The following is a 25,111-nucleotide window of genomic DNA, read 5'->3' as shown; positions in this document are numbered from 1 at the left end:
CACAGTATTGACCATGGACCAGGTTTCCAAACAGGAACCAAACATTAAGCAGCTAAATCCATAGTTACGCTCCTAAATAAAAGTGCCCTTGTTTCCAGAGGTGCTAAACACCTGAGCACAGTTCTTAGACTGTGGAGGTTATCATATTGGTCCACAGAATTAAATACTTTGAGACCATTGTAGTGGGGGCTTTGAAGTCTGAGTAACGAGGTGATCCAGAGAATGTTTTACAAAGCAGTCCACAGAATAAGAGCTCCAAACTGGCATGTGACAGTTCTGGGGATTGGATTTGACAACTGGCCAGTTCAGAGATGCTTGTAATTGAGACTTCAACAAAGAGGATCTTAACACTTTCAGCAGCTACTGGTAAAAGGAAGGAGCAGAGCGGGTTTTGGCAACTAAGAAAGCCAGCCCTGCAGTTGCCTTCCAAGGTGCATGTGGTGTGCCTGTGTGTGTGGTGAGGATGACAATGGATCATGGGGTGGGATAAGGCTTCAGTACCTGTAGAGAGGAGGTGCTAATAAAGTGAGTGGTACAGGATCTGCATGTCCATGTACTTTGTTCAGGCCTAGGGCTGCCCTTGAAAGTGATCATTGTAACAAGCTCAGTGGATTGTGTGTTTAGAAATACAGATAGAGGAAATATCCTCAAAGCATTCAACTAGACATTTGATAGCACTTGGGATGTGCTGAGGACTTTTCAAAAGCTGGCACTTATGTCCATAAGGCCCCAGTTCTGCAAAGCACTAGTCCCATTGGCTTTAAATGAGTACTTAAGTGCTTTCCTGGACTGGGGCCCTAAATGGAAACTGTTAAGCACTCCTCCAGCATCTCCATCCATTTTTTAAGCCACAGGAGATTATGATCTGCGCCTCTGAGTACAAGAACGGGGGGAGTTGTAGTGCTGCTGGAGGCATTTTGAATGCAAAGGGTGCCACACTTAGAGAGGCTGAGGCCCTGCTTCACCACATTAACAGGTGTTGACATTCCCTATTGTTCCATGTGAATTCTGGCTGAAGAGCTCCATACCCTATTCCTAATGCAGGCTGTGGCTGTGGCTGGACAGACACAAAAGTACAAGTTTCAGAGTAGCAGCCGTGTTAGTCTGTATCCGCAAAAAGAAGAACAGGAGTACTTGTGGCACCTTAGAGACTAACAAATTTATTAGAGCATAAGCTTTCATGGACTACAGCCCACTTCTTCGGATGCATAACGTGGGCTGTAGTCCACGAAAGCTTATGCTCTAATAAATTTGTTAGTCTCTAAGGTGCCACAAGTACTCCTGTTCTTCTTTTTACAAAAGTACAACTAAATAATGAATTAAATGAACTTTAAACACTAACAGTGAAGACCCAGACCTCAATACCACACTTTAGAACAGAAAGTTTTATATACAGATGGATGGACAGCACAAGAATCTTTGACAATAAATAGCTCTAGATATTTTAATCTACATGCCTGTTGACGTTGTGATTTTATTTTCCAAGATTTTGTCAAGTAAAGAGTTTGAGTCAGCAATGTTATGGGTCTCTTTTCCTCCCCTTTTTGGAGATTGGAAATGAACAAAAAACTAATCATCTGATAGGGAAATAGCTTATTGGCACTCAACCTATTTATAACAGCTCCACAATTTCTCCTGCTGTTTCTTCAAGAACCCTAAAGTGGATTTCTTCTGGCTTCCAGCTGCTAAGATCAACTACTAGTTTCTTTTTTTATCTAGATACAAAAAAAGGCACCATCAGTTATGATGAATAAATATCATGTTATTGCAGTAGAGATCTGGTTTCTAACTGCCTCCACATGGGAACCTGCATTGCTTCAGTTCAAAATACCAATTGCTAACACTCAGCTTTAATGTCTTCCTGGTTCCTTGAAGGGAACTGAAGCCTACATACAGATGTTTTGGTGCAGGAGTCAAAATACTTTCTATCCACTTGCACACATGGATACCAAAAGGTTGTTGTTTGACTTTCAGGGACATTTCCATTGGTGGGGAATAGAGTGTGTTTATAGAATCATAGTGTTAGAAGAGACCACAAGGGTCATCTAGTCTAACACCGACAAGATGAAGGATTTATTGTGTCTAAACCATCCAAGGCAGATGACTTTCCAGCCTCCTTTTGAAAACCTCCCCTGAAGGAGCTTCCACAACCTCCAGAGGCAGTCTGTTCCATTGTCCTGCTGTTTTTATAGTTAGAAAGTTTTTCCTGAGATTTAATCTAAATTTGCTGTGCTGTAGTTTAACCGCATTGCCTGTTGTCCTGCCCTCTGTGGCAAGAAAACAACTTTTTCCCCCATCTTTTTTATGGCAGCCTTTCAAGTATTTGAAGACCGCTATCATGTCCCACCTTAATTCCTCTTTTCCAAACTAAACATACCAAGTTTCTTCAGCCTTTGCTCCTATGGCTTGTTTTCCATCATCTTTGTTGCTCGCCTTTGGATCCTTTCCGGTTTCTCCACCTCATTTCTATACATCGGAGACCAAAATTGGACACGATACTCCAGCTGAGGCCTAATGAATGCCGTGAAGAGCGGTACTATCACCTCCTGTGTCTTGCATGCTATGCCTCTGTTAATGCAACCTAAAATTGTATTTGCTTTTTTTTTGCAACAGTATCACATTGCTGACTCATGTTGAGGCTGTGATCCACCACAACTCCCATATCCTTCTCAGCAGTGCTGCTGCCAAGCCGGTTACCCCCCATTCTGTATTTTTGCATTTGTTTTTTCATCTCTAAGTGCGTTACATTTGTCTTTGTTGAATTTCATTTTGTTGTCTATAGTCCAGTTCTCCAATTTATCAAGATCCCTCTGAATTTTAGCTCTATCCTCCAAAGTCTTGGCAACCCCTCACCTGCAGCTTTGTCTCATCTGAAAATTTGATCAGTATGCTCTCTATACTTACATCCAGGTAATTAATAAAGATATGGAACACCGGGCCAAGAACAGATCCCTGTGGAACCCCACTTGAGACCTCCCTCCAATCTGACATCATTCCATTAATAGTTACTCTTTGTTTGTGGTTGTTTAACCAGTTATGTATCCACTTAATGGTAGTTCCACCAAACCTGCATTTCTCCAGCTTACTTATCAGAATGTCATGTGGGACCTTGTCAAAAGCCTTGCTGAAGTCTAGGTATATTATGTCCACCGCATTTCCCCCTATATGTTATGGGCAATTCAGAGTGGTCTCCATTCATTTATCTGCCTGCCAGAATATTCACTACTTCTCGCTAGTGGTGAGTGCACCTGCACACTCTCACAGCCCATCTAACAAGGATGTGCTGTTAGCAGGCTTGTAAAGAAGCACACAAAAAATTCTTTTCTAAAGCTGTCTGCTAAGGTTTTTCCTCTTGAACCTGTCAAAATATTCAGAGATGAAAATCTCTAAAGAGAAAGTACATTTCCATGCTTTCTGCTGCCTTCCCTTTATCCTGGGGGAAATGGAGCTGGCTCAGCCTCTTGTTCAAGTTAACTCATCCTCAGGGCTGCTCTGATCAGTGTACCCTAGGGGCCCTGTTCTATTGGCCCAGAGTTGCCAGAATGCAGCATGCTCCAGTCACATGTCCTCCTGTCTCTTCAGTACTCAGTACTCTCTGTGCACCAGGAGGAGCAGGAACGGATGGTATTAATCAAACTCTCAGATTTATGCCACCGAGGGGAATCCTCAGCTGGCTGCTCAAGCCCCCTTTCTGTCCACATTATCCTTCCAGGATATGGACTAAGAATTTTTGCTCATCAAGATGCTTTTGTTCACACACTTAATCCTTTAAAGAAAGTAAGCTATTAAGACCAAAGTGTTTCTGTGCGAAATATACAACAGTCACCCTAAAGCCACAGTATGGGTTTCTTTTGCACAACTATATGCATCCATATTATGGTGGGGTTTTTTTGCTGCTCAAATGCTCTTTACATAGAGACAGGGCCCAATTCTGCCTTACATGAGTGCAAGGCCTATAGACTTCCACCCATGTCACTGAAGCCAGAATTAGTCTCTTATAGATTAAGATATGTGATCCATAAATCAGGCCTGTCTTTAGGCAGACTAGCCCAGTGCCAGTGGAGAACAATATAGCGGAGATATTTGTGTACCTGAAACTGTGTGAAACTATTAAAGGAAGATGTGTATGAAAGGGTTTAATGGAGTGCAGCCAAAATATTTCAGATTACAGGGATGTAAATTAGTTCAGTTTGACCAGATTTAGCTTGATTGCTTATAAAAGGGCTGATGGGTTGAGGAAACAACTAAAAGTTACAAATGATCCAGAAAGTTAGTGCATCATTAAAAATGAAGACTGCTATTAATTCTAAAACAAGATTTAGTCAAACAGATGTTGAAGAGGGAACTACCGTCTAAACAATTTGGACAGTGTAAGTCCAAAAATGGTACAAGAAACAAAACACACAACCATTTGTCAGAGCCAGCATAACGGGGGTTACTCACCATTGGGGCACCCCTTGTGCCTGCATCTGGGAATTAGCTCTGCCCAGTCTGATATCCCCTTCCTTTGCTCGCTCATGCTGTGGCCCCTCTTGCTCTGTAGGAATTGCAGTGCTTTGTCTGTGTTGCTTGGCCCATCAACCAGATCACTATACAGTTTTTCCCCTTCCAGGGTAAGGAATTCTCTCCAGAGTAGCTTTCCAGATGCCATTCCAGGCAAGTCTTCCCACTCTCCTTCCTACTCTGCCCTCCACAGGCTTTTTTCTCCAGCTTCCTCAGGGGTCAGGATCCCAGGGCTTCTGCTCCCCCAATAGGTTTTCTTCTTCTCTCCTCCCTATACTTAGAAAGTGACTGCAAACTTCCACGCTGTAGCCCCCTTCTGTTCTCTCTTCTTGGCTTTATACAAGCCCTGCCTACTCCTGCCCAAATGGGCTCCATCTTCAATTAATGCTTGTTAGTCAAGCCTAAGGCCTTGGCTACACTTGCGGATTCACAGCGCTGCCGTGGCAGCTGCAGGCACTGATTACACTGGCGCTTTACAGCGCTGCACTTGCTGCGCTCGGGGGGGTGTTTTTTCACACCCCTGAGCGCAGCAAGTGCAGCGCTGTGAATTGCCAGTGTAGCCAAGGCCTTAGTCTCCCTCCAGGTGTAGCCTACTAGGTTAATTAGCCCCTTCTGAGCTACCTTACCCACCTTCATGGGTGGTGTGTGGTGAACACCCCTCACAGCCAGCAACCAAAGTAAGCAGTGTAAATACATTCAAGAAGTGGGACATGTTTCAAAATCTCACAAGGTTATAAGGACCCTAAATTGACTTGGATGGGTTAGGGAGAAGTTCTAGGATGTTTCCAGAGTCAATAAAAACTGGCCATGAAATGATGGTAGATCTGTATCTTCTTTTGTCTGCTAGACATCCTGTATTTAGCATAGGGAGAGCCATAATACAGAAATCATAATTAAAGTGAGTGAGCTGAGGCACCAAGGCTGAAGAAATTTATGAACTGTTGACTTAAAAGTGACCCAGCTTCTCCTAGCTTTTGATGTACAACTCAGACACAGGAGAAAGAGGCTGAGTTTGTATCTTTAGGCAAAGACTTACGGATCGGCAGGAGAGATTTCAGATCTGGAGTCCACCTTCTCCGGTTGGGACCTTCTGATAACACCAAAACCCTTACCTGACAGCTTCCCTATATTGTTTTTTAGGTGGATTAACCTTGACAACACTTCCATAGGGGTGATCTGTAACTTGAAAATGTTTTTCCTCTAATAATATATGCCGCTACGTATGCTGCATTTCTTGAGTTTTGCCTGCTGTTTCCATTTTGCCTTCTCATTAAGCATTGTTTCAAGAATATTTTTATGCTATTTTGGTTTTCAGCTGTTCTTCTCAACTATTAACATAAATGCAGGCTCTCAGAGGAGAATATATTTAAAAGCACTCAAACAGGTTACATTTTATTTTCAAATCGCAAATCAATCCAATTTCTATTTGAACCAACCAAACTCTCCACCATCTAGTGGTGCCCGTATGATGTTGATGTTCCAACGAGTAGGTAAGCCCTCTGTGATGATGAAGAAGTTTGACATCGACTCACTTTGTGTGCCAGGTTTAGCCAACAGGTTTTGTTTGACGTCAGCAACAGATTCTCGGCTCTAGCTAATCTGCCTGACGACGTGGAGATTGCCTGGTCCCTGTTCACTTCTACCCCCAACTAATCTGCTGAGCAGACGATTGGCTATAGGCATCCAGCACGCCGACTCTGGCTATTGGAGGAGGTCTTCCAGATAATTAAATTGAAGGCCACAGCCTGCCAGCGTGGTGATAAGGGCACTCGTAATCAGCTGAAGCGAAAATTTAACACCCTGGCACTCCGCGATCACGAGGCATATTATTAACCAAGTGGCGGATGATGTCGAATTTGGCTTAGGCAGGGGCAACTTGAAGCTAGTATTCCGTGCCATTCGCAACCTCAGTGGTCAAGAGGTAGTCCCTACAAATGGCATCCTGAATGACAGCCAAGGCCATCCATGCAAATTGGATGATGACATTCTCTCACGCTGTGTGGAACATTATCATAGTGTCCTGAACCATCCTCCAGCTGCACTTATTCAGAGCTGGATGGTCGGGCAGTCACTGCGGTTCTGGATCCAGACATTTGTACTGATGCACCAACATTAGATGAAGTGAAGTGTGCCATGTCTAAACTGAAAAAACGGACGCACAGCCAGTGCCGATGGCAATCCCTCAGAGCTGCTATAATTTGCTATCGATCCTGCAGCAGAATCACTTCTGGCCATCTTTCTTCTGGTGTGGAACCCTGCCAGCTGCCTGGAAGGACAGTATTTTGATCTCACTCTATAAGGGCAAGGGACCGTGCAGTGAATGTAAGAGTTACAGGCTGATCACCTTGCTCTCCGTTCCAAGGAAGGTGTTTGCGCATGTTTTGCTGGCATGCCTGTAGCCTTTGCTACACTGGAAGCGTCATCCCCAACAGTCAGGCTTTACGAGGAAAAGGTCCACATTAGATGCCATTTTGGCCCTTGGCTTGTTGTCAGAGATACATTGTGAGTTCAGAAAGCCCCTGCATGTAGCGTATGTTGATCTTAAGGCTGCATTTTTGATTCAGTAGACTGTGTCACGTTATGGAAGGCCTTAAAGGGCGTAGGTGTCCCTACCACTCTGCTGGACTTGATTAGAGAGCTGCATAATGGAACCACTGCCCGTGTTTGTCTGGGGAACCGGTTGTCAGTGCCTTTTAAATCAGTATCTGATGTTAGGCAGGGCTGCGTTCTGGCCCCTGCACTCTTTTGTCGGGCAATGGATTTCGTAATGCAGCATTCCATCAGGTCCACAGGCATTGAGATCGGTGATCTCTCACTCACAGATCTTGACTACACTGATGACGTTGTTCTTTTAATACAGAGTCCCAACAGGTTTCGTGAGGCACTCCAGTATATGGAGGAGGAGTCAGCTAAGATTGGTCTCAGTGTTTCATGGGTCAAAGATAAAACTGCAAAATTTAGAACCTGGTCCACCCATGACTCCAATCTCCTTGAACAACGAAACCATCAAATCAGTTTCCAGCTTTTGCTATCTGGGTTCTATACTTACCAACTCCTCCAATTCTCACACGGAGGGTCTTCATCGGATTGGCATCACAGCATCTGCCATGGGCTGTTTAAAACGGATATGGAATCAACATCTTAGTATGACAACCAAGTTCAGGGTTTATTCAAACTGTATCCTTCCCATACTGTTATACGGCTGCAAAACATGGACACTATGCCACACAGATTGGACAAAGCTGGAGGCTTTCCACACAAAATGTCAACGTAGTATACTGGGAATAAAGTGGGATGACTTCATCTGTAATACAGATGTTCATGGTCGTTTGGGTCTACAGACTACTGGGGCCATTGTCTGCAGGCAGCGCCTTATGCTTTTCAGACATGTCGCAAGGATGCCGCAAGACATTCCAGCAAATGTTGTTCTCCAGGTGGTTTGTAACATTTGGGATAAAATTCCACCAACCAAGGGGTGGAGGTGGCCCAGAGGCAGACCCCCTATTACGTGGGTTCACCAAGTCTGTTCCGATGTTGTACTCTCAGGTCATCAAGCCTTTGTGGTTGCACAGGAACAGACCAAATGGCGAACGATTGCTATGGCTGGTTGTCTGGCTAAGCGTTGAAGAAGAAGAGGAGAAGCCTCTCTCTCCAGAGTTGGTATAAAATATCTTTGAATATTTATAAAATACTGTGTAATTATATTTGCATTTATGTAACAAATTTACAGTAATGTTGATTTAAACGTGTCTGAAATACTTGATGTCCTGGATTCTTCCCAAGCATAGATATGAGAAACACAAATTTGTATATAAAAACTAATACTTTATCCATTACATTCACTGTACTAGTAAGAGAACTTGTGGGGCTAGATTTTTTTTTTCTTTTTGTTTCTTAAGTGGGCACATAGCTGGATTTCTGCACATGCAAAATCTCCTGACATACACACTCTTATTAGGATTGTGCATGCATAGTTGTGTGCAAGTGTAAATCCTGACTTCTCTATGTACACTAGGGTCTTGGGCATGCAAGTTAGGGGTGCAAAAAACTGCATGTGCCCTTTTAAAAATCTGCCTGTTGGGACCTACATCCAGTTTTGCTACTGATTCACTGTTTGATTTCGATAAGTCACCTCACCTAACCTCTCCACCTCAGTTTATCAATTTGTTTCAATGGTTATACTCACTTGCTTAAAATTATACATATGTTTAAGTGCTTTGCTGGATTGGGGCCATTATGCTTGTGTATCTTTGCAGGATGTTTTGAGGTTGAACTAATCTCTGTAAATGGTTTCCAAATCCTTGGATGAAATATTCTATGCAAGTACAAATTGTTTCTGTGCATCTCTGCTTGCAAAATAATCTCCTCTCACTGATGCAACAGAGTAGCTACTGTCTCTGATATTGCTTAGGTGAACGGGCCTGATCAGAACAGGAAAGCTGAAAAAAAACCTGTTCTCTTGTATGACAAGTCTTATTATGTTCCTGACAAGAATGCTTCATCTCACTTTTCAGATTCAGAAGGAAACCTATATCAAAACAACCAGCTGCTACAGATAACACTGACCATGCACAGAGTTATCATCCCCTCTGAGGATGTGCTCCGAAAACTAATTGATCTATATCCTTTATAATGCTTACCTGTAGTTATTAAGGTAAGGTAATACAGAAATACATTGACAGAATGGTAAGTGTATACAACCTACAGGTCAATATTAATAAATTGGTGCATTCACCTCTGCATCTCATGATGACTGAAAGGCTAAATTTAGTGCTTAAGAAAAGTCTTCATATTTTAAAACAAACCTGGGAAGATGTTATCAGTGATCTAGGGTAGAAGATATATGGAGAAGGCTTTCCAGAAAATTACATGGCAATTGCAATCTCAGACCCAGTGTTTATAATTATTTATGTACAGAAAAATGTTCATATTATGCTAACCTAGTCTATGTCAGATAATCATCGAAAGATATGCACTAAGTCTTGGATTACCTTCTCCATGCAAATAAAAGTTAAAATGTTCCAAAAATGAAGTGGGTAAATTTTAAAACAATCCCCAGACTAATTATCGTATTTTGGGGCCTCAATGTTTTGTGAAAATATATTTTCACAAAATTAGTTTGTGGCTCATCAGATGCTCATAAAAAAGATGCTAAGAGCATGAATATGGGCATAACTGCTCTCTCTTATCTAGAGGATTCATAGCTGTGGAAGATACTGCCTAACTCTATTAGCTTTAATGAATGTTTGTTCATAATTAATGGATCATAACATAATTAGGGACCAATCCTGAGAGACACCAAGCACCTCTGAGACAGGCATTTACTTGGTACAACTTGTTTTAGTTAGTACTTCCCCCCACAACTCTAATTTTTATTGGTTTCCAATTAGTATAGCTGTGCAAAACAGACCTGCCATGCATGACAGTAGTCAGACTTCCCTAGATACCCACACTATGCAGCATCCAAGATATCAAGCAGTTACTTTTTGGAGTGTAGAATAAGTGGCATTTAATTTAGGGTCCTGCATTTCCTCAGAAATAACAAGATATGGGGCTCAATTCTCACTTACATTGAGACACTCCCATTTACAGTGTAAACCAAACAAATAGCTGACTTACAGAGGTAACTTGCTTCCCAGGTCAAGAAAAGAATCCTGTTTTCAATCAATAATAACTACAACTGGAGTAGCACCTTTGTAAATGAAGGCAAAATTAGGTCCATCACCTGTAAAGAATATAGATAATTAGATATTAAAGTGTGGGGGTTTTGCTCTACAATAGTAGAAACAAAGGGGACTTGATTCCACACCAACCCAAATATACCATGTGATCAATTCTAGAGCCCTCAATCCTCAATAAATAGGAGTTCGGTTCAAATTCTCTTCAAGCTGTTGCTGACAGCCCCCACTCTTTTCTGATAATTTTTTTTTATAATGGAACAAAATAATTGTTTACATCTTCCCTATGGAACTTGGGTTTTCTGCAGTCAGGGAAGTAATTCATTTGTCAATTTTTAAATTCCACACACTCAGACTTTCCAGCCAGATTTAAGTATTTGCAAAGCCAGTGGTGGACTAAAGCAGATCTGAATGGATCAGCTAATCTGGGCTTTGAGGTTTTTGAAGTTGCCTTCAAATTTCCAGCTCCACCACTCTTCATCCCTCAAAATTACATGACCATCTCTGGTCAATTTGCAGTAGATTTGGGTCACATTTAGATTAATCTGACCCTCTGACAAAGTCTGTAAATTATCTTCTTTAAATAGGTGCACAATACTTCATGAAGAGATGCATTTTCTCTCTCTGCAGGAGAAAAATATTCATAATGCCCATAATATATTTTTCCTGAACTGATCGTCCATATATGTAAATGACCATTTATAGAATAAAAATAAATGTTCTCTTTGCAGTTAATATATATTTCACAGTTCAAAAATTTCTCTCCAGCATTATCTCTGGTAAATCACAACAGTTAACAGGCAGTTCTCCATAAAAATGGTCCTTGATGAATTTAGTACTATTCTATAACCTTTTGCTTATAACCTTTTGTTTCATATGTTAACAAGCTGTATGAATGGACAAGTCCTAATGAAAATTGGGAAGCAAATTACCAAGAAGCAAACTAAAAAGCAAAGGTTCATTTAACTACTTAACACCTCTCAGCACTTGATGAAATACGTCAGTGTTATTTATAACTGTCCTATTTATATCTGTCCTTCACTAATGATTTCAGAAGAATAACATGCACAAAGACCTGATCCAATGTCCACGGAAGGCAATGGAAAAGTTCCCACTGGCTTCAATCAGTGAGCATTGTATCAGGCCCTAGGAAATACTGAACATGTCAAGTTTCAGATCGTGGATGCAGGGCCGGCTCTAGGCACCAGTGCAGGAAGCAGGTTCTTGGGGCGGCCAATGGAAAGGGGTGGCATGTCCGGGTCTTTGGTGTCAGGTCCCTCAATCCCTCTCGGAGTGAAGGACTGGCCGCCGAAGAATGAAGCGGTGCGATAGGGTTGCCACTGAAGTGCCGCCAATCGCGGCTTTATTTTATTTTATTTTTTTTCTTCGCCACTTGGGGTGGCAAAAAACGCTGGAGCCGGCCCTGCGTGGATGAACTTCCATGCTTTCCTTAACAGTTCTCTACATATCTGGATGCTTTAGAAAAGAAATCTGGGCTTTGTGTAAAGATATGCTATTTTGTAAGGTAAGAATTTTTTGCATAAATGTATTTGTGAAATAAAATAAGTGATACAATTACATGGTAGCAATTACTGTTCAAGCTGGTCATGTGGTGCCACAAATAAGAGTGACTATGCATTTCTTAAGTTAGCATTCAAAAGAGGAATGATATTCCCATAGACTTCCTTAAAGTTTTACTTGCACAGATCTATGCACAATGGCCCAAATGGTTTGGTGCAAATCCATTAAAATCAATGGATGAATTCAGCTACATGTTATGGGTGGATAATTATGACCCTGAGCCTCCAAAAGCCTGAGCGCCCTCAACTTGAATTGACATCACTGAAAGTTGAGAGTGATCAGCAACTTGTTGAATTGGGCCCTATGTTACCATACAGTTTTCTCTTTCAAATAAAGCAATGTTGAATACTTAGGCTATATCAATATGAAGCACAACTCCTGATTGCATTCAATAAGGAGTTGTACTTAATCAACTGCAGTATTACCCTAGGAAATTATTTCCTTTTTTCCTTCTATTACATTTAATTTAATGGTTGATATATTAGTTAAAGAATGTTTTTATTAAAGAGTCATCATTTGCCAACAATTTTTGCATAGCACTAATGCTTTCATCAGTACTTAGACCAGGAAATAAATGGTAGATGCGGGCAAATGCTGGCTTTTCAATAGTGACCATTTTACTACCTCAAAAAGGGGTACTTCATTAATGCAGAATGGTTCAGTATTTTACAGGATATTATGGAATACATTTTCAAATTGTGCACATGTAAAATTCACAAATGCACACACCTACAGGAGAGTACATATGCCCATTTATTAGAGCAAACCCAGGTTTTGGGTGTGCATGGCTTGCAAGCCAAATAAGCTGAATGGAAAGATGAGACCGAATACATGCAATCTGACCACCTCATGTACAATGCACTATTTCTCAGGAAATATCTTGTACATATCAAGTTAAACTGTATCACCCATAACAATTTCTATTTATTTGTGGGTGGCAGGTTTCCACTCCCCCACCCAATATATAATAAAGAAAAATAAACCAGGCATTGACTTCACTGTCAAACTAACTGATTTAAAAAAAACAATGAGTTTGTTGTAGAATTTGGTGGTACAGATAAGCACCATATAAAGAAAAAGTAATAGACTAGATCCTTGGCTTGTATAAAACTGTGTAGCTTTATTGAAGTCAGTGGAGCTATGCTGACTTACACAAGCTGAGGATCTGCCCAATATATTTAAAGGTCTGAGCACTGAGCCAACTCACTGTGTTATTTAATATTTATGTATGTGTAGATACTATGGTGAGATGATCAGATAGGTAGAAGTTTGTCACATACACAGCCATTACAAAGCAATAAGACAGAGTTGGTAGTGTCAGTACAAGTGTTTGATTCTTGCATTATAAACTCTCTATTTGGATAGAACAGTGTACTTTGGAGAAGGTACTTTGAAGCAAAATTTAAAATCTGAGTGACCAAAAGAGCATAGAAGTTATAAACCAGACTGGATGTTTGCCTTGCAGCATTACTGGTGTTTCAGTTACACAAATAACCAGCAAAATTCTTTATTTTATTATTCTATTTTCCATTCACAATAGGTATTGGATAACAGAGTTCTGGATCATGTTCAAAATGGATTCTAGTCTAATTAACACCATGGAGGAATTTCAGAAATTGGTGAGAGCTAATGGTGAGGAGTTACACTGTCGCCTAATTGACACAACTCAAATGTGAGTGTCAAGGTTTTAATATGTTTGGAAAACAAAACAATATTGCCATCTCACTTCCCTAAAATAATAGTAACCAATCTCCAACAGCTCGATTAGGAATATTTCCAAATGTCTGATATTAGCAATGTGCAAAAGATTTACCCCTGTGCAGTGGGCCAGCATGTGACAATTTAAGTCCCATTAAAGCTCTCAAAATATGGCTTCAATTTAACTTAATTGCTGCAGAGATCTTGTGCCGAACCTCTGCACAGGGTAAACTTCACTCTAAGGAACACGGAGTGTTTAAGTGAAGAAAGATTTTGAAAGACTTAATTCCTTGAAAGGGCAGTGAGAAAGGAGAACACATTTTACTCAGAGTGTACATGATGTAAAACAGTGGACTTTTTAAAAGCCAAAATTCAGGTCACTAGGGAGACAATATAGGATTCATTTCATTATGTCTAATTCCTAATGTTATTTTGTGTGTTGTTGCTGGTCTTATTATCTGGTCAAGAATTGATCCCAGAGCACCTAGAAAAATAAAGTGCACAGGGGCTGTATCTCACGGGGCTCTCTCCTGAGAAGAGACTCTTCCTATTTTTAAATAAGAGTGAGAAACAGGCAGCAGAATTTGACCCACAATTTATAGCTGGCCATAGAGTATAAGCTTCCTTATGAGATTCTGTTGAGCTGCCCATGAAGACAATAAGGGGCAATAACAAGGCATAACGGACAGACCAAATCCTGTTGCCACTGAATCCTATTGACTTTAATGGGACTGGGATTTGATCCAATGGATACAGCAAACTGGAGAGAGTTAAGAACAACAATGCTGAGGAGATATCACTATGGCTGTATTCTTTTTCATAATGTAATTTTACTGTATTTAAAGGGTACTTTAAAAATGCATGCTAAAAGCATTCGACGGGACTGTTGTCATAATACCTTTTATTGGCCCAACTTCCAGTAAAAGCTATTACCTCACTCACCATGTCTCTCTAATATCCTGGGACCAACATGGCTACAACTACACTGCATATGTCATAATATCCATCATTCATAATGAATATAAAGAAATTGTTCTTTTGCAATTCAAATCATTCATCCGTTTTCAACTGCAATAAATCATGTTTTGGGGGAAATGTAAATTAGTTTTCCTGCAAAAATCAACCTCCATTTTAGTGTAAACCTTTTCCTATTTTTTATAAAAAGAAATTCCCGGGATTGGTCCCGAAAGCTTACACAGCGGATAAAGCCCAACACCAGTAAGAAAAGGAAAGTCTCACTTCTCTTTGATCATCTAGAGCCGGAAGAGCTATCAGACCACCTCACCTACCTTGAATTTAAGTCCTTCCGAAGAATATCAGTAAGTGATCAGCTTTTGGCTAGAACAAAACAACTAACTTTCTGTGCATGTGGTTGGACTCACTTTCATCCCGATCCTTACTTAGTTTTTTCAAAAAGTGTTTGTATTGGGTCAGGGGAGCTAGCAGTGGAGAGGGCAGACAGTTTTGACCCCCTTACGTTCAGACAGTAGGTTGGGTCAAGAAGGAGAGGTTGAGGAACAAGCTATCTCCTTTCACTCAAAACAGTGTTTAAGCTGATGCAAGTGGCATGGGGGTGGGGGGTGACTGGAGAATGGGGAGAGCAAAGCATTGCAGGAGCTAGGCTGCCTGATTCTGTCTCCCTGGGGTACTCACCCCACTATGACAGCAGAGGGGTGCTGCAGCACTTCTTTACAAGGGCTCCTGGAGAGCCCTGAAACCCCTTAAATATTGAAGTAACACTTTGTTTTAAACAGGCCAGTTGGGGCTGTACCTGACTGTCTTTTTTTCTTTGTCATACTAAAGAAAAGGCCAGTATGGTTTGATATTCTTTGTGTGTCAACCAAAAAAGAGTGCACAGCAGGTTCAAAGCAGCAAGGAAGGGCAGTGTGTTTGTGGGTATAGCTGATCCTTTCCCCACCCCGGAAATGTGTACAATACTGGTATGAAAGCTGCTGAGATAAGATGCATAGCTAAAAGAACAAAGAGACTCATCTTTTGGATGGTATCACTAGAATCTGAAGTGTAAGTTTTGCAGTTAGAGGGATGTTGAACAGATTGCAAAAAAATCTCTCCTAGTCATGCATCAGTGCACTTTATTTTAAGCTCCAGGTACGTGACTCCTCATGTGTTATGTTAAAATCTAACAGCCTTGGGACTGAAGTCACGCATTTACGCATAGGGTCCTACCTGTAGGCAGTAATAATACTTAACGCTTATATAATGCTTAACATTTTCAAAGCTCTGTGCAGATGCTAATTAATTAATGATTAATGGGAATAACAAGTATGATGCACAGTCAGAGTCTTGGTTCCCTCATAGTTCTCAGACAGTTACTTAGCTGTGTAACATAGGTTCCTGCATACTTTACTAGTGATAATCTGAGATTAAAAAAATTAGTTCACTGGGACCTTGGTTAGGAAAAGAAAGTGCTTTATCCATTAAACAATGTGATTATTTAACTCCTTGCAGAATGCCTCCCTAATATAGTAGCCTAATACTTGTCCCTGCTATGGGAGAGACTATGCAAATTAGATGATGTAATGCTAACATGAGAGTAACTATTCATACAGTCACTCATTCTAAGGCTAGCAGTTAACATCAAATCATTAATGTTTCTCCAGTATTTCCTGTATTGGATCCAGTAGCTTGTCTGACTTCAGCATATCTTCCAAAAAGGCATTCAGTCTTGGTATTGAGAGAGAGAACCCACCACTTCTCTTGGCAGTTTATTCCAAAGGTTAATTTCCCTCGCTGTTTTTTTTTTTTTTTTTAAAAAGACACACATACCCAATCTCTCTCTCTGTCTCTCTCTCTCTCACACACACACCAACTGTATTTCTCATTTGAATTTGTCTGGCTTTAATTTCTAGTCATTCCATCTAAATGTCTTAATGCCTGTGTTTAATTCTCTGAGCATGTCCAGTGTGAACAAGATGTTACTATTGGGGGAAAAAAGCACAGGTTTTAAGAGCTGAGCTTTTGAGTTTGATGGAATTATGACAAAATGGTGGGATAACACGTGTGTTTATTCGTAGGGTCTGATAACCTGTGTAGGTCCTAAATCTCGAAATAGCTAAGCCACTTGAACTTCAGGAGATGCTTACACAGAATTAGACTTTTTTTTAGGAAAGTGTACTGGTGAACTCAGCTTAATGGTGTTATAAGACTTGGGCTGGTTTCCATTTTACAAAATATACCCAAGTATTCAGAAATCAGGTCTGAGAGATTCTGGGCCACAATTTTGCAATTTGAATTCCACTTCTTTTCCTAACTAGTTGTGGGATGCAACCTTGTAACAGGATGGTTAATAGATTCCCCCTCCATAATTATCTAAAAAAGATACTAAGGTGGGCTGATAAATTACTGATATTCAAATGCTCTAAGCTGAAAACATCATTGCTCCAATGCTGCAAGCTAGAGCAAGAACAAAATGACCTTTGAATTCAGATCTCTCACATGGCCATCTATGAGTCTATGCTGTTTTCAGTTGTTTCATTCAGCCTTTATCTTGTTCAGTTTGGGGCAGACGAACTGTGTTTGTTCTTAGTAAAAACACAAGTCGGAGATGAAAAGGTATGTTTATTCTGAATGCAATTAACCTTTATTGCTCTGTGCAAAATTACTTTCCATTCCAACCTTGTTAAATAACCTTGATAATAAATTCAGACACCAACATTCTTCTGAAAGCTTGTCTAATACATTATATAAAAATGTGCCCAACATTATAGGGAAGTCTTCTGGCATTTTCCGGAAGGAAGAACTTCTGGTAACCAAGATAATCTAATCAAACTTATTAATGATTGTACTGAAACCAATACAAAGACAATAATTATATAGTTAAATCCTGAAAAATTATCCAGCTCCGTAGAGTGGCTGCTTGGGTTCCATGTTACTGCCAAATCTGGCTTTGGTCCAAAATTCAAACAATGGCAGTGAACAGTCTGTAATCTCACAGACAACTCTGCTTATTATTGTTAATATTTCTTCCATTTTTAATTTAGCAAGAGGAACAAAGCAAGGTTGTCAGATGTCATCTCTACTTTTTTTACATGGATTTTGAACCGCTGATAGCTCGTATTAGTAAAAAAACAAAAGAAAGAAAGAGACAAGAAAGAGGCTGTAGGGAACATAAAGCAGCCTTACGAGCTGACAATTTACTACTTTTTATTACAGATCCATCTCTTCCAGTTTCTGTTTTTATAGGCTTACTAGAGGAATTTATTTTCCACTTGGTATAAAATCAAATTTAATAAGTCAGAATTGGTGCATGGGCTGTGGATCTGAGCCTAATTTTTTTTTCCACAGTTTGGATTGTTCCAAATACTGTGGGGAAAAAAAACACTGAATCAAATACTTGCATAGTAAATGATCTGAAGTATCAAGGAAATTCAAAGGCTGGACATTGGTTCAATACACGGAATCAGATATCTCCCTTGATCTTGATGAGCAAAGTGCTTTGATAAAGATGAGCATTCTTTCTTGATTGTTGTAGCAAATACAGGTGTTCCCTTACACTTTGGACCATTGTGGTTAAATTAAATAAGACATTGTTGCAAGCTACCTGGCAAAATAAGAAGTCACAAGCCTTATTCTGAAATTATGTTGACTTCATTGGAATTGTTCCTTCATTGGAATATTTACACTAGCATAAGTGAGATCAGAATCAGTGCCTTGAGATAAAGTTATATCTTCCCTAAAATTAAGCTACTTCTCAAGGGCAAGATTGAGCCATTAACCTCACTCTATAACCTTCTCTGAAGGACCACTGAATTAAGTGAATCCATGAAGTTGCTGAAGGTGGGACAAGTACATGTGGCCTCTCCTACCGACCAGGGTTAGGAGCGTCTGTGTCAGAAGGCTCAAAGCCAGATTAAGTCTTCTAGACCATTCCAGTTGGGAATGCAGGATTGAAGGCTCTGTATCTCTCCCCACCCTTGTTCCCTTGCTGGTCTGCAACTAAGACTGGTGGACCCCAGGGAATGCTTTTCACACACCTCCTGTTTCCTCCTTCAGACTGGCTTGAGTGCATGGTTCAGACATGAGTGGCCTTGGCAAGATGCACAGCCACATATTGCAGGTTAATGTAAATTAAAAACTTCTACATCAGACAGGGCTTCTGCATCTTTGTATGGTTACCATGAGCAGTGACCACAAGATGGCTGTAATAGTTAGTTAATTCACATCAGTTAATTTCCTTTGGAATGGGTGCATAGAAGAAAACTCAATTTGTTTTCACTAACAGTAGAAGTCAGAAGTTGCTGGACACTGGAATTCTAAATTATGATCACTTACATACCCCACAAGAACCTCCCTTTGAGAAATCCTAATTCAAAAGATGCTTGCTGCTTACTAACAGCTCTAAATAAAAAAAACAACAACATACCTGTCACTTTGTCTGCCTTCAAGCACAGCAGAGGAAGGTGAAACATTAGAAGCATTGAGAGAGAATTCCACCACCAATCCATTTCATTAATATGTAACAGTCATAGTACAGATTATGGACTGGATTGTTTGGTTCATCATAGCCACTTTATGCCACTCAGGCAAAGTGAAGTGGACATATTTTGGCCAGAGGTGGCCAGTAGAGAATTCCCCTTATGTGAGGGAAATCTCAACTGGTGTCAAGTTGTCAGAGGCATAGCTTCCTGTTGCACCAGCAGTCCTCCTTTCATCTTTGGCATTATTGCATGCCGGGGGAACAGGATGGGAGCATGGTGGAACGGAGCTTTGCTACCTATATCACAGTGGCATAAGGTCATTTGGGGAGCGTCAGCTGGCTCCCAGACTGAAGCCCCTCTACTTCCCTGTGCTGAGCAGAGCTTAGGGATGGGGGATGATTTCCACCCTATAGATATAAAATACATAACATGTCACTGTATTTTATTTAGCAAGAAGATCTATATCTGCATGCAGGCTTCATGGAATATACAAAGTCTGGATGAGGTTTAATTTTGTTTTTGTTTTTTAGTTCTCAGATTACCAGAATTACATTGTAAACAGCTGTGTAAAGGAGAATCCAACGATGGAAAGGTCCATTGCTCTTTGTAATGGTATCTCCCAATGGGTACAACTAATGGTACTCAGTAGGCCAACACCACAGCTTCGGGCTGAAGTATTCATCAAGTTTATTCATGTTGCACAGGTCAGTTTCACTTTGACCTTTCTGTTTTTGTCATATGTCCTTTCTTTGAAACTGTCAGCCCTTTAATTATTCCTCCTTCACTACTACTTGTACTCTCCAGTGGGATCAGCTGGGAGGAAGAGTTGGCAGTGGTCTCTGTTTTTATACCAAATGATCGAGTATCACCTTATTGTCAACTGCAGTAGATCTCTCCCTTGAGACCCATATTGTAGACCCATTTGCCCAAAGCAGCTAGACTTCCTTTTGAACCACTCAAGACTTTTCCTTAACCTTCCAGAGGTGTCACCATTTAGAGACCCTATTTGCTAGTGAATTACTGTGATAAAGAAAACATGCTCAAAATTCTCCTGAACAGGAGCATTGACTATTGTTAAAATCTTACCTTTGCACTGAAGAGAGGTATCCTTTGGAGATGCCCTCTGCTTGTAGAATAAAAAGGCTTTTTGTAGAAAGGAAGAGCTCACACACTACCCCAAGAAATGAGAACACTGCTTGAGTATAAAAATGGAGTAAGATTGTTTAAAAGTGGTAACCAAGAATGATGTGCTAGAAAGGAAATTGTTAGGAACTCTGTAGAACCAACGGTACCTAGGCCCCAGCTAAAAAGGAAAGCATAGTTTGGATGTATACATTTCACAACTTCAAACCTTAAGTAATTGATATTGTTTGTCAATACAGAAGCTCCACCAGTTGCAGAATTTCAATACTTTAATGGCAGTGATAGGAGGTCTCTGTCACAGCTCTATCTCCAGACTCAAGGAAACAAGCTCTTATGTTCCTCATGAGGTCAACAAGGTCAGTATCACTGTCCTTGGTATCATAAACGTACAGTTTAGATACCATCAGGCAAACAATTTTTATTCCCTTCCTCCTCCTCCCCCCCCCAATTCCATTTGCAGATTAAAAGATTCCAAATACGTGGTGATGGAAGTGGGGGGAGGGGGAAGATGGGGAGTTGGTGACTTGACGCTGTATTTTTAAGGATATCTAATTAAAAATAATCTTAATTTGTGAAGCTAAAATCTGAGGGATTAAGTGGTTCAGAATCTGAAAATATTGGCGGATTGCTTTTTAAAATATTATTAAACGGCAGTAATATTTATGTAGGCAGTTGTAAACTAGGTTTCATTTGAAGCCAGAAGATTTAGACCTTTAGGGTTACCTTCATTTTGTTTTGTTTTGTAAATCTTGGCTTGGCTTTCTGGAGGATAAAAACAGGTCAGTAAACAATAATATGGGCTGTCTCTATACCATCTGAAGAGACAAATATGTTCACATGAACAAAATCATGAAAACAGAAAATGCAATTAATTTTACTACTTTGTTTATTTTCTTTAGGTGTTTAATGAAATGACAGAACTGCTCTCATCTTATAGGAACTATGACAATTATCGACGTGCCTACAATGAGTGCACTAACTTTAAGATCCCAATCCTTGGGGTCCACTTGAAAGACCTGATCTCCCTTTATGAGGCCATGCCAAATTACTTAGAGGACCAAAAAATTAATGTGCATAAACTACAGTCTCTGTATAACCACATAAATGAACTGATACAACTCCAGGAGATGGCACCTCCCTTAGAAGCTAATAAGGATCTTGTTCATCTGCTCACGGTAGGTCTGTAAGATCACAGAAACACTGCCTATTTTGAACTGATTTTCATGCATTTCTCAAGTGTTTAAAGCTAAATATATACTTTTCTACAGCTAATATGAAAAAAGTAAGGTTTTTAGGGTACAGTAGGGGTTACACAGTAGTCCCGGTGAGGACACGGGCTGTAGGAAAAGGTAGTTGATAATACAGGCTGTTTGGTAGCTTTCTTGGGGTTATTTTTATAGGAAGGAATGAAGACATTTGTCTGTGCTCTCCTACATTAGCAAGCACTGCCTCACTTTCCCTAAGGAGCCACTAACTAGGGCAGAGCCGCCTTTACTCCCCGGATACACCTGGAAAAATAGAAGGTCTTATAAAAGTCTCCAGGTATGCTGGAGGGGTTTGCTGTGCCTGTTACTGATAGTAGCTGCTGTGTGCTTCAACATGAGAAGGAAGAGGCATCATAAGATGCTATTGGGATAAAGGTACCTCAGTTCTGAGGACTATTTTACTTTACTTTGTGAAGCTGCTGTATGGTACCAGCAAAGATTGTCTGGAATTAGCTTGTGTTTATGTATCGGGGGTAGCCGTGTTACTCTGTATCCACAAAAACAACAAGGAGTCCGGTGGCACCTTAAAGACTAATCGATAACAGCTTATTTGGGCATAAGTTCACGAAAGCTTATGCCCAAATAAATCTGTTAGTCTTTAAGATGCCACCGGACTCCTTGTTGTTCTTGTGTTTATGGTGGTTCTTTCTGGAATATCTCTGCCAGGACAATGTTACTAGTTCTGCAGGGATGTTGTTATCCAAATTAAATAAGAGATGTGCATGTGTCTCAATATCATTGTTTTAGTCAAAAATGATTAAAGGTCTAGAAAACATGACCTATGTGGGAAGATTTTAGAAATTGGGTTTGTTTAGTTGGAGAAGAGAAGATTGAGGGGGGACATAAGTTTTCAAATACATAAAGGGTTGTTACAAGGAGGATGGAGAAAAATGGTTCTCCTTAACCTCTGAGGATAGGACAAGAAGCAATGGGCTTAAATTGCAGCAAGGGAGGTTTAGGTTGGACATTAGGAAAAACTTCCTAACTGTCAGGGTGGTTAAGCACTGGAATAAATTGCCTAGGAAGGTTGTGAAATCTCCATCATTGCACATTTTTAAGAGCAGGTTAGACAAAGACCTGTCAGGGATGGTCTAGATCAGGGATAGGCAACCTCTGGCACGCATGTCAAAGGCTGATTTTCAGTGGCACTCACACTGCCTGGGTCCTGGCCACTGGTCCGGGGGGCTCTGCATTTTAATTTAATTTTAAATGAAGCTTCTTAAACATTTTAAAAACCTTATTTACTTTACATACAACAATAGATTAGTTATATATTATAGACTTATAAAAAGAGACCTTCTAAAAACGTTAATGTATTCCTGGCACGCGAAACCTTAAATTAGAGTGAATAAATGAAGACTCGGCACACCACTTCTGAAAGGTTGCCGACCCTTGGTGTAGATAATACTTAGTCCTGCCATGAGTGCAGGGGACTGGACTAGATGACCTCTCAAGGTCCCTTGCAGTCCAAGATTCTATTTGCTCTTAGTGTGTTATCAAACTATGAAGAATTATTAATACGCACTTACTTTTCCCAGGTTGTGCTGTTTATTTTTAGCAGGTTGCAATTTAACAAGATGGGCCAGTTTTGCTTTCAGCTTACAGACCCTGTTTCAGCAAAGCAATTAAATACGTACTTAACTTTAAGCACATAAGTAGCTCTACCACTGGGACTACCCATGTGCTTGAAGTAAAACACCTATGTTACTGAATCAGGGCCATAGTCAGCCAGGTTTTCCTATAGAATCTTGCTAAGTACTGAATTTCCCCCAGCCCCACCCCTCCAAAAAACAAACAAACAAACAAACTTTTAATACCTTGTTTAAAGTGATTTTATGTTCCTAACTTTCTTATTTTCCATAACATTTTAGCAAAAATAATTTTACACATCAAAAATATATACAACTGCAGCCATTCACAATTTCAGTGCAAAGCCTTGAAAATGGTGGGTATTTTGTGACTGTATCAGATGCACATTACTCTGGGTTTGCTGTAAGAAGACTTTACAATAGTAGCTTCTCTCTGGCATTCCAGGGCCTGGGGTTAGCCTATTCCTCCCCCAGGCTCACATCAGCCTCCATCCTACTCCTTCCTATCGCCTTTAGTCACCTGCTTTTGCATCAGCAGACATGTCAGTTTGAGGAGGTGGTGGTAATTGCAGGGAGGAGTGACTAATTCATAATGAAAATATTATTTGACAAAATTAGCTTGTTTTGAATTGCCAGAAACCAGTTTCAGATTTATTGGTTATTTGAAATTATCAACTTCTGCAATAATAATTCTTGATCTGTAGGTTGTTCAAATGGTTTTTTGCATATATTTGAAATCAGACACTTGAGCAGCCTTGTTCAGTTTTGTTTGGACATGTCACATGCTATATTTCTGGGCCCTGCTTATATAAGTATGAGAGATGCCATCTTGGCTGGTACAGCAGGAATTGACCTGAGGACCTCTAGAGCTAAGGGCATGAGCTACTGGAGCTTGAGCTGAAGCTCTCGATCGGGTACAGAGCGGGATCTGTACACACATTCAAAGGGGGTGTAGGCAAGCTTTAAAAAAAAAAAAAAAAATTCTCTCATATCCAGATGCAATAACAGCCCCTTTCTAAAATTAATGGTGGTAGCACCAGGATTCTCACTATGAATAAGCAACCCCATCTTCTGGCTCTGGCATGTACTTACCCACTGTTTATGATCCCAGCTGGGTTTGATGAATTCAAGATGTTGAAACAGCAGATTTTAGGATGACAGCATAGACTGAGGTGAAGAGTAATAGCAATGAAGCTATATGCCATCTCCTTCAGCCCCTGTGTTGGGTTCTCCATGTCCAGCGATAGACCCTTGCTGATGCTGTTTGAGGGCTATAATGGTGCAGTTCAGCTTCCACCATTATCAGATTTGGTCTGCATCCCAGTGTCCCCTGTTGGTTGCGTTAGCCCTCCAGATGACCCCAAAAATTACCCCCTTCCAGGGTCCACAAATAGTCAAAAAGAAGGAAAAACTCAGACACACTAGGCTACAGCTTCTTCATCAGGGTCTGAGTGGATACTTCTTCCCTCTATTGGAGGGGCTCGCTCAGTCTTCCTGTAGCCCTGCCAAATGGTCCTTTGCTCAGCTCCTCTCTAATCTTCTTCCTTAAGCCCCTTTCTCTTTGACAAGATCAGCACACCTGGGAGTGGAGACAAATCTACCAAAATAGAGTTTGAATCATAAGTGCAGACAGGCAGACATCTCTTGTGGTTGTGATAGAACCCCCATTGTAATGTCATGGGGACAACAGACTGTTATTGGATCACTTATTAACTCACACTGCTAGATGCAGATATGTGATTGTACTTGCATCCATTTCTCAGGCAATGGGAACAACAGATAGGCACATTTCCAAATGCCAATTTCAAATTGCTCTCAGCACCCAGGCTTTGAATGCATGTTCCCCCAAATGCATGGTTTTGTAGCACAGCCTTAATTAACAATTAATTCACCAGCAAGTTGCATGTGCACCAGAAACAAGTAAATCCACAGAATAACAGCAACTGCTTAGAGACTAATCCAGTTCTGTGTTTTTCAGCTGTCACTTGATCTTTACTACACTGAAGATGAAATATATGAACTATCGTATGCACGAGAGCCAAGAAGCCACCGAGCTGCAGTAAGAGCCTTTCCAGAACCTTAACAAAATGATTTAACAGCAATATAAATTTCATCCCTAGTAGACACTTTGGTTTAGGCTACAGCTCATTAAAGACACTGACGTGTTTGTGGTATATCGTTGTTACAAACAAACAAATATATTAGTAGAGCAGAAT

At 40.5% G+C, this 25,111-nt stretch overlaps 1 protein-coding gene across 3 annotated transcripts in view; it reads left to right on the top strand.

Annotated features, from left to right (window-relative positions):
* The window catches only part of RASGRP1 (RAS guanyl releasing protein 1), a 73,045-nt gene that overhangs the window by 24,530 nt on the left and 23,404 nt on the right, over positions 1-25,111 (top strand). For 2 of the 3 annotated variants that reach the window (XM_034768972.1, XM_034768970.1), the window contains 8 exons: positions 9,018-9,123; positions 11,647-11,706; positions 13,303-13,434; positions 14,626-14,779; positions 19,429-19,602; positions 20,281-20,397; positions 20,941-21,216; positions 24,874-24,954. In XM_034768972.1, coding sequence (XP_034624863.1) covers positions 9,018-9,123; positions 11,647-11,706; positions 13,303-13,434; positions 14,626-14,779; positions 19,429-19,602; positions 20,281-20,397; positions 20,941-21,216; positions 24,874-24,954 — 1,100 coding nt within the window. The remainder of the gene's footprint in view (positions 1-9,017; positions 9,124-11,646; positions 11,707-13,302; positions 13,435-14,625; positions 14,780-19,428; positions 19,603-20,280; positions 20,398-20,940; positions 21,217-24,873; positions 24,955-25,111) is intronic. The other variant, XM_034768971.1, reaches the window with a different exon arrangement.

This window comes from Trachemys scripta, chromosome 4 (genome assembly GCF_013100865.1).
Source record: "Trachemys scripta elegans isolate TJP31775 chromosome 4, CAS_Tse_1.0, whole genome shotgun sequence".
Taxonomy (NCBI): Eukaryota; Metazoa; Chordata; order Testudines; family Emydidae; genus Trachemys; species Trachemys scripta.
The sequence above is the reverse complement of the archived record's forward strand: the minus strand, read 5'-3'. Positions and strand labels throughout refer to the sequence as shown.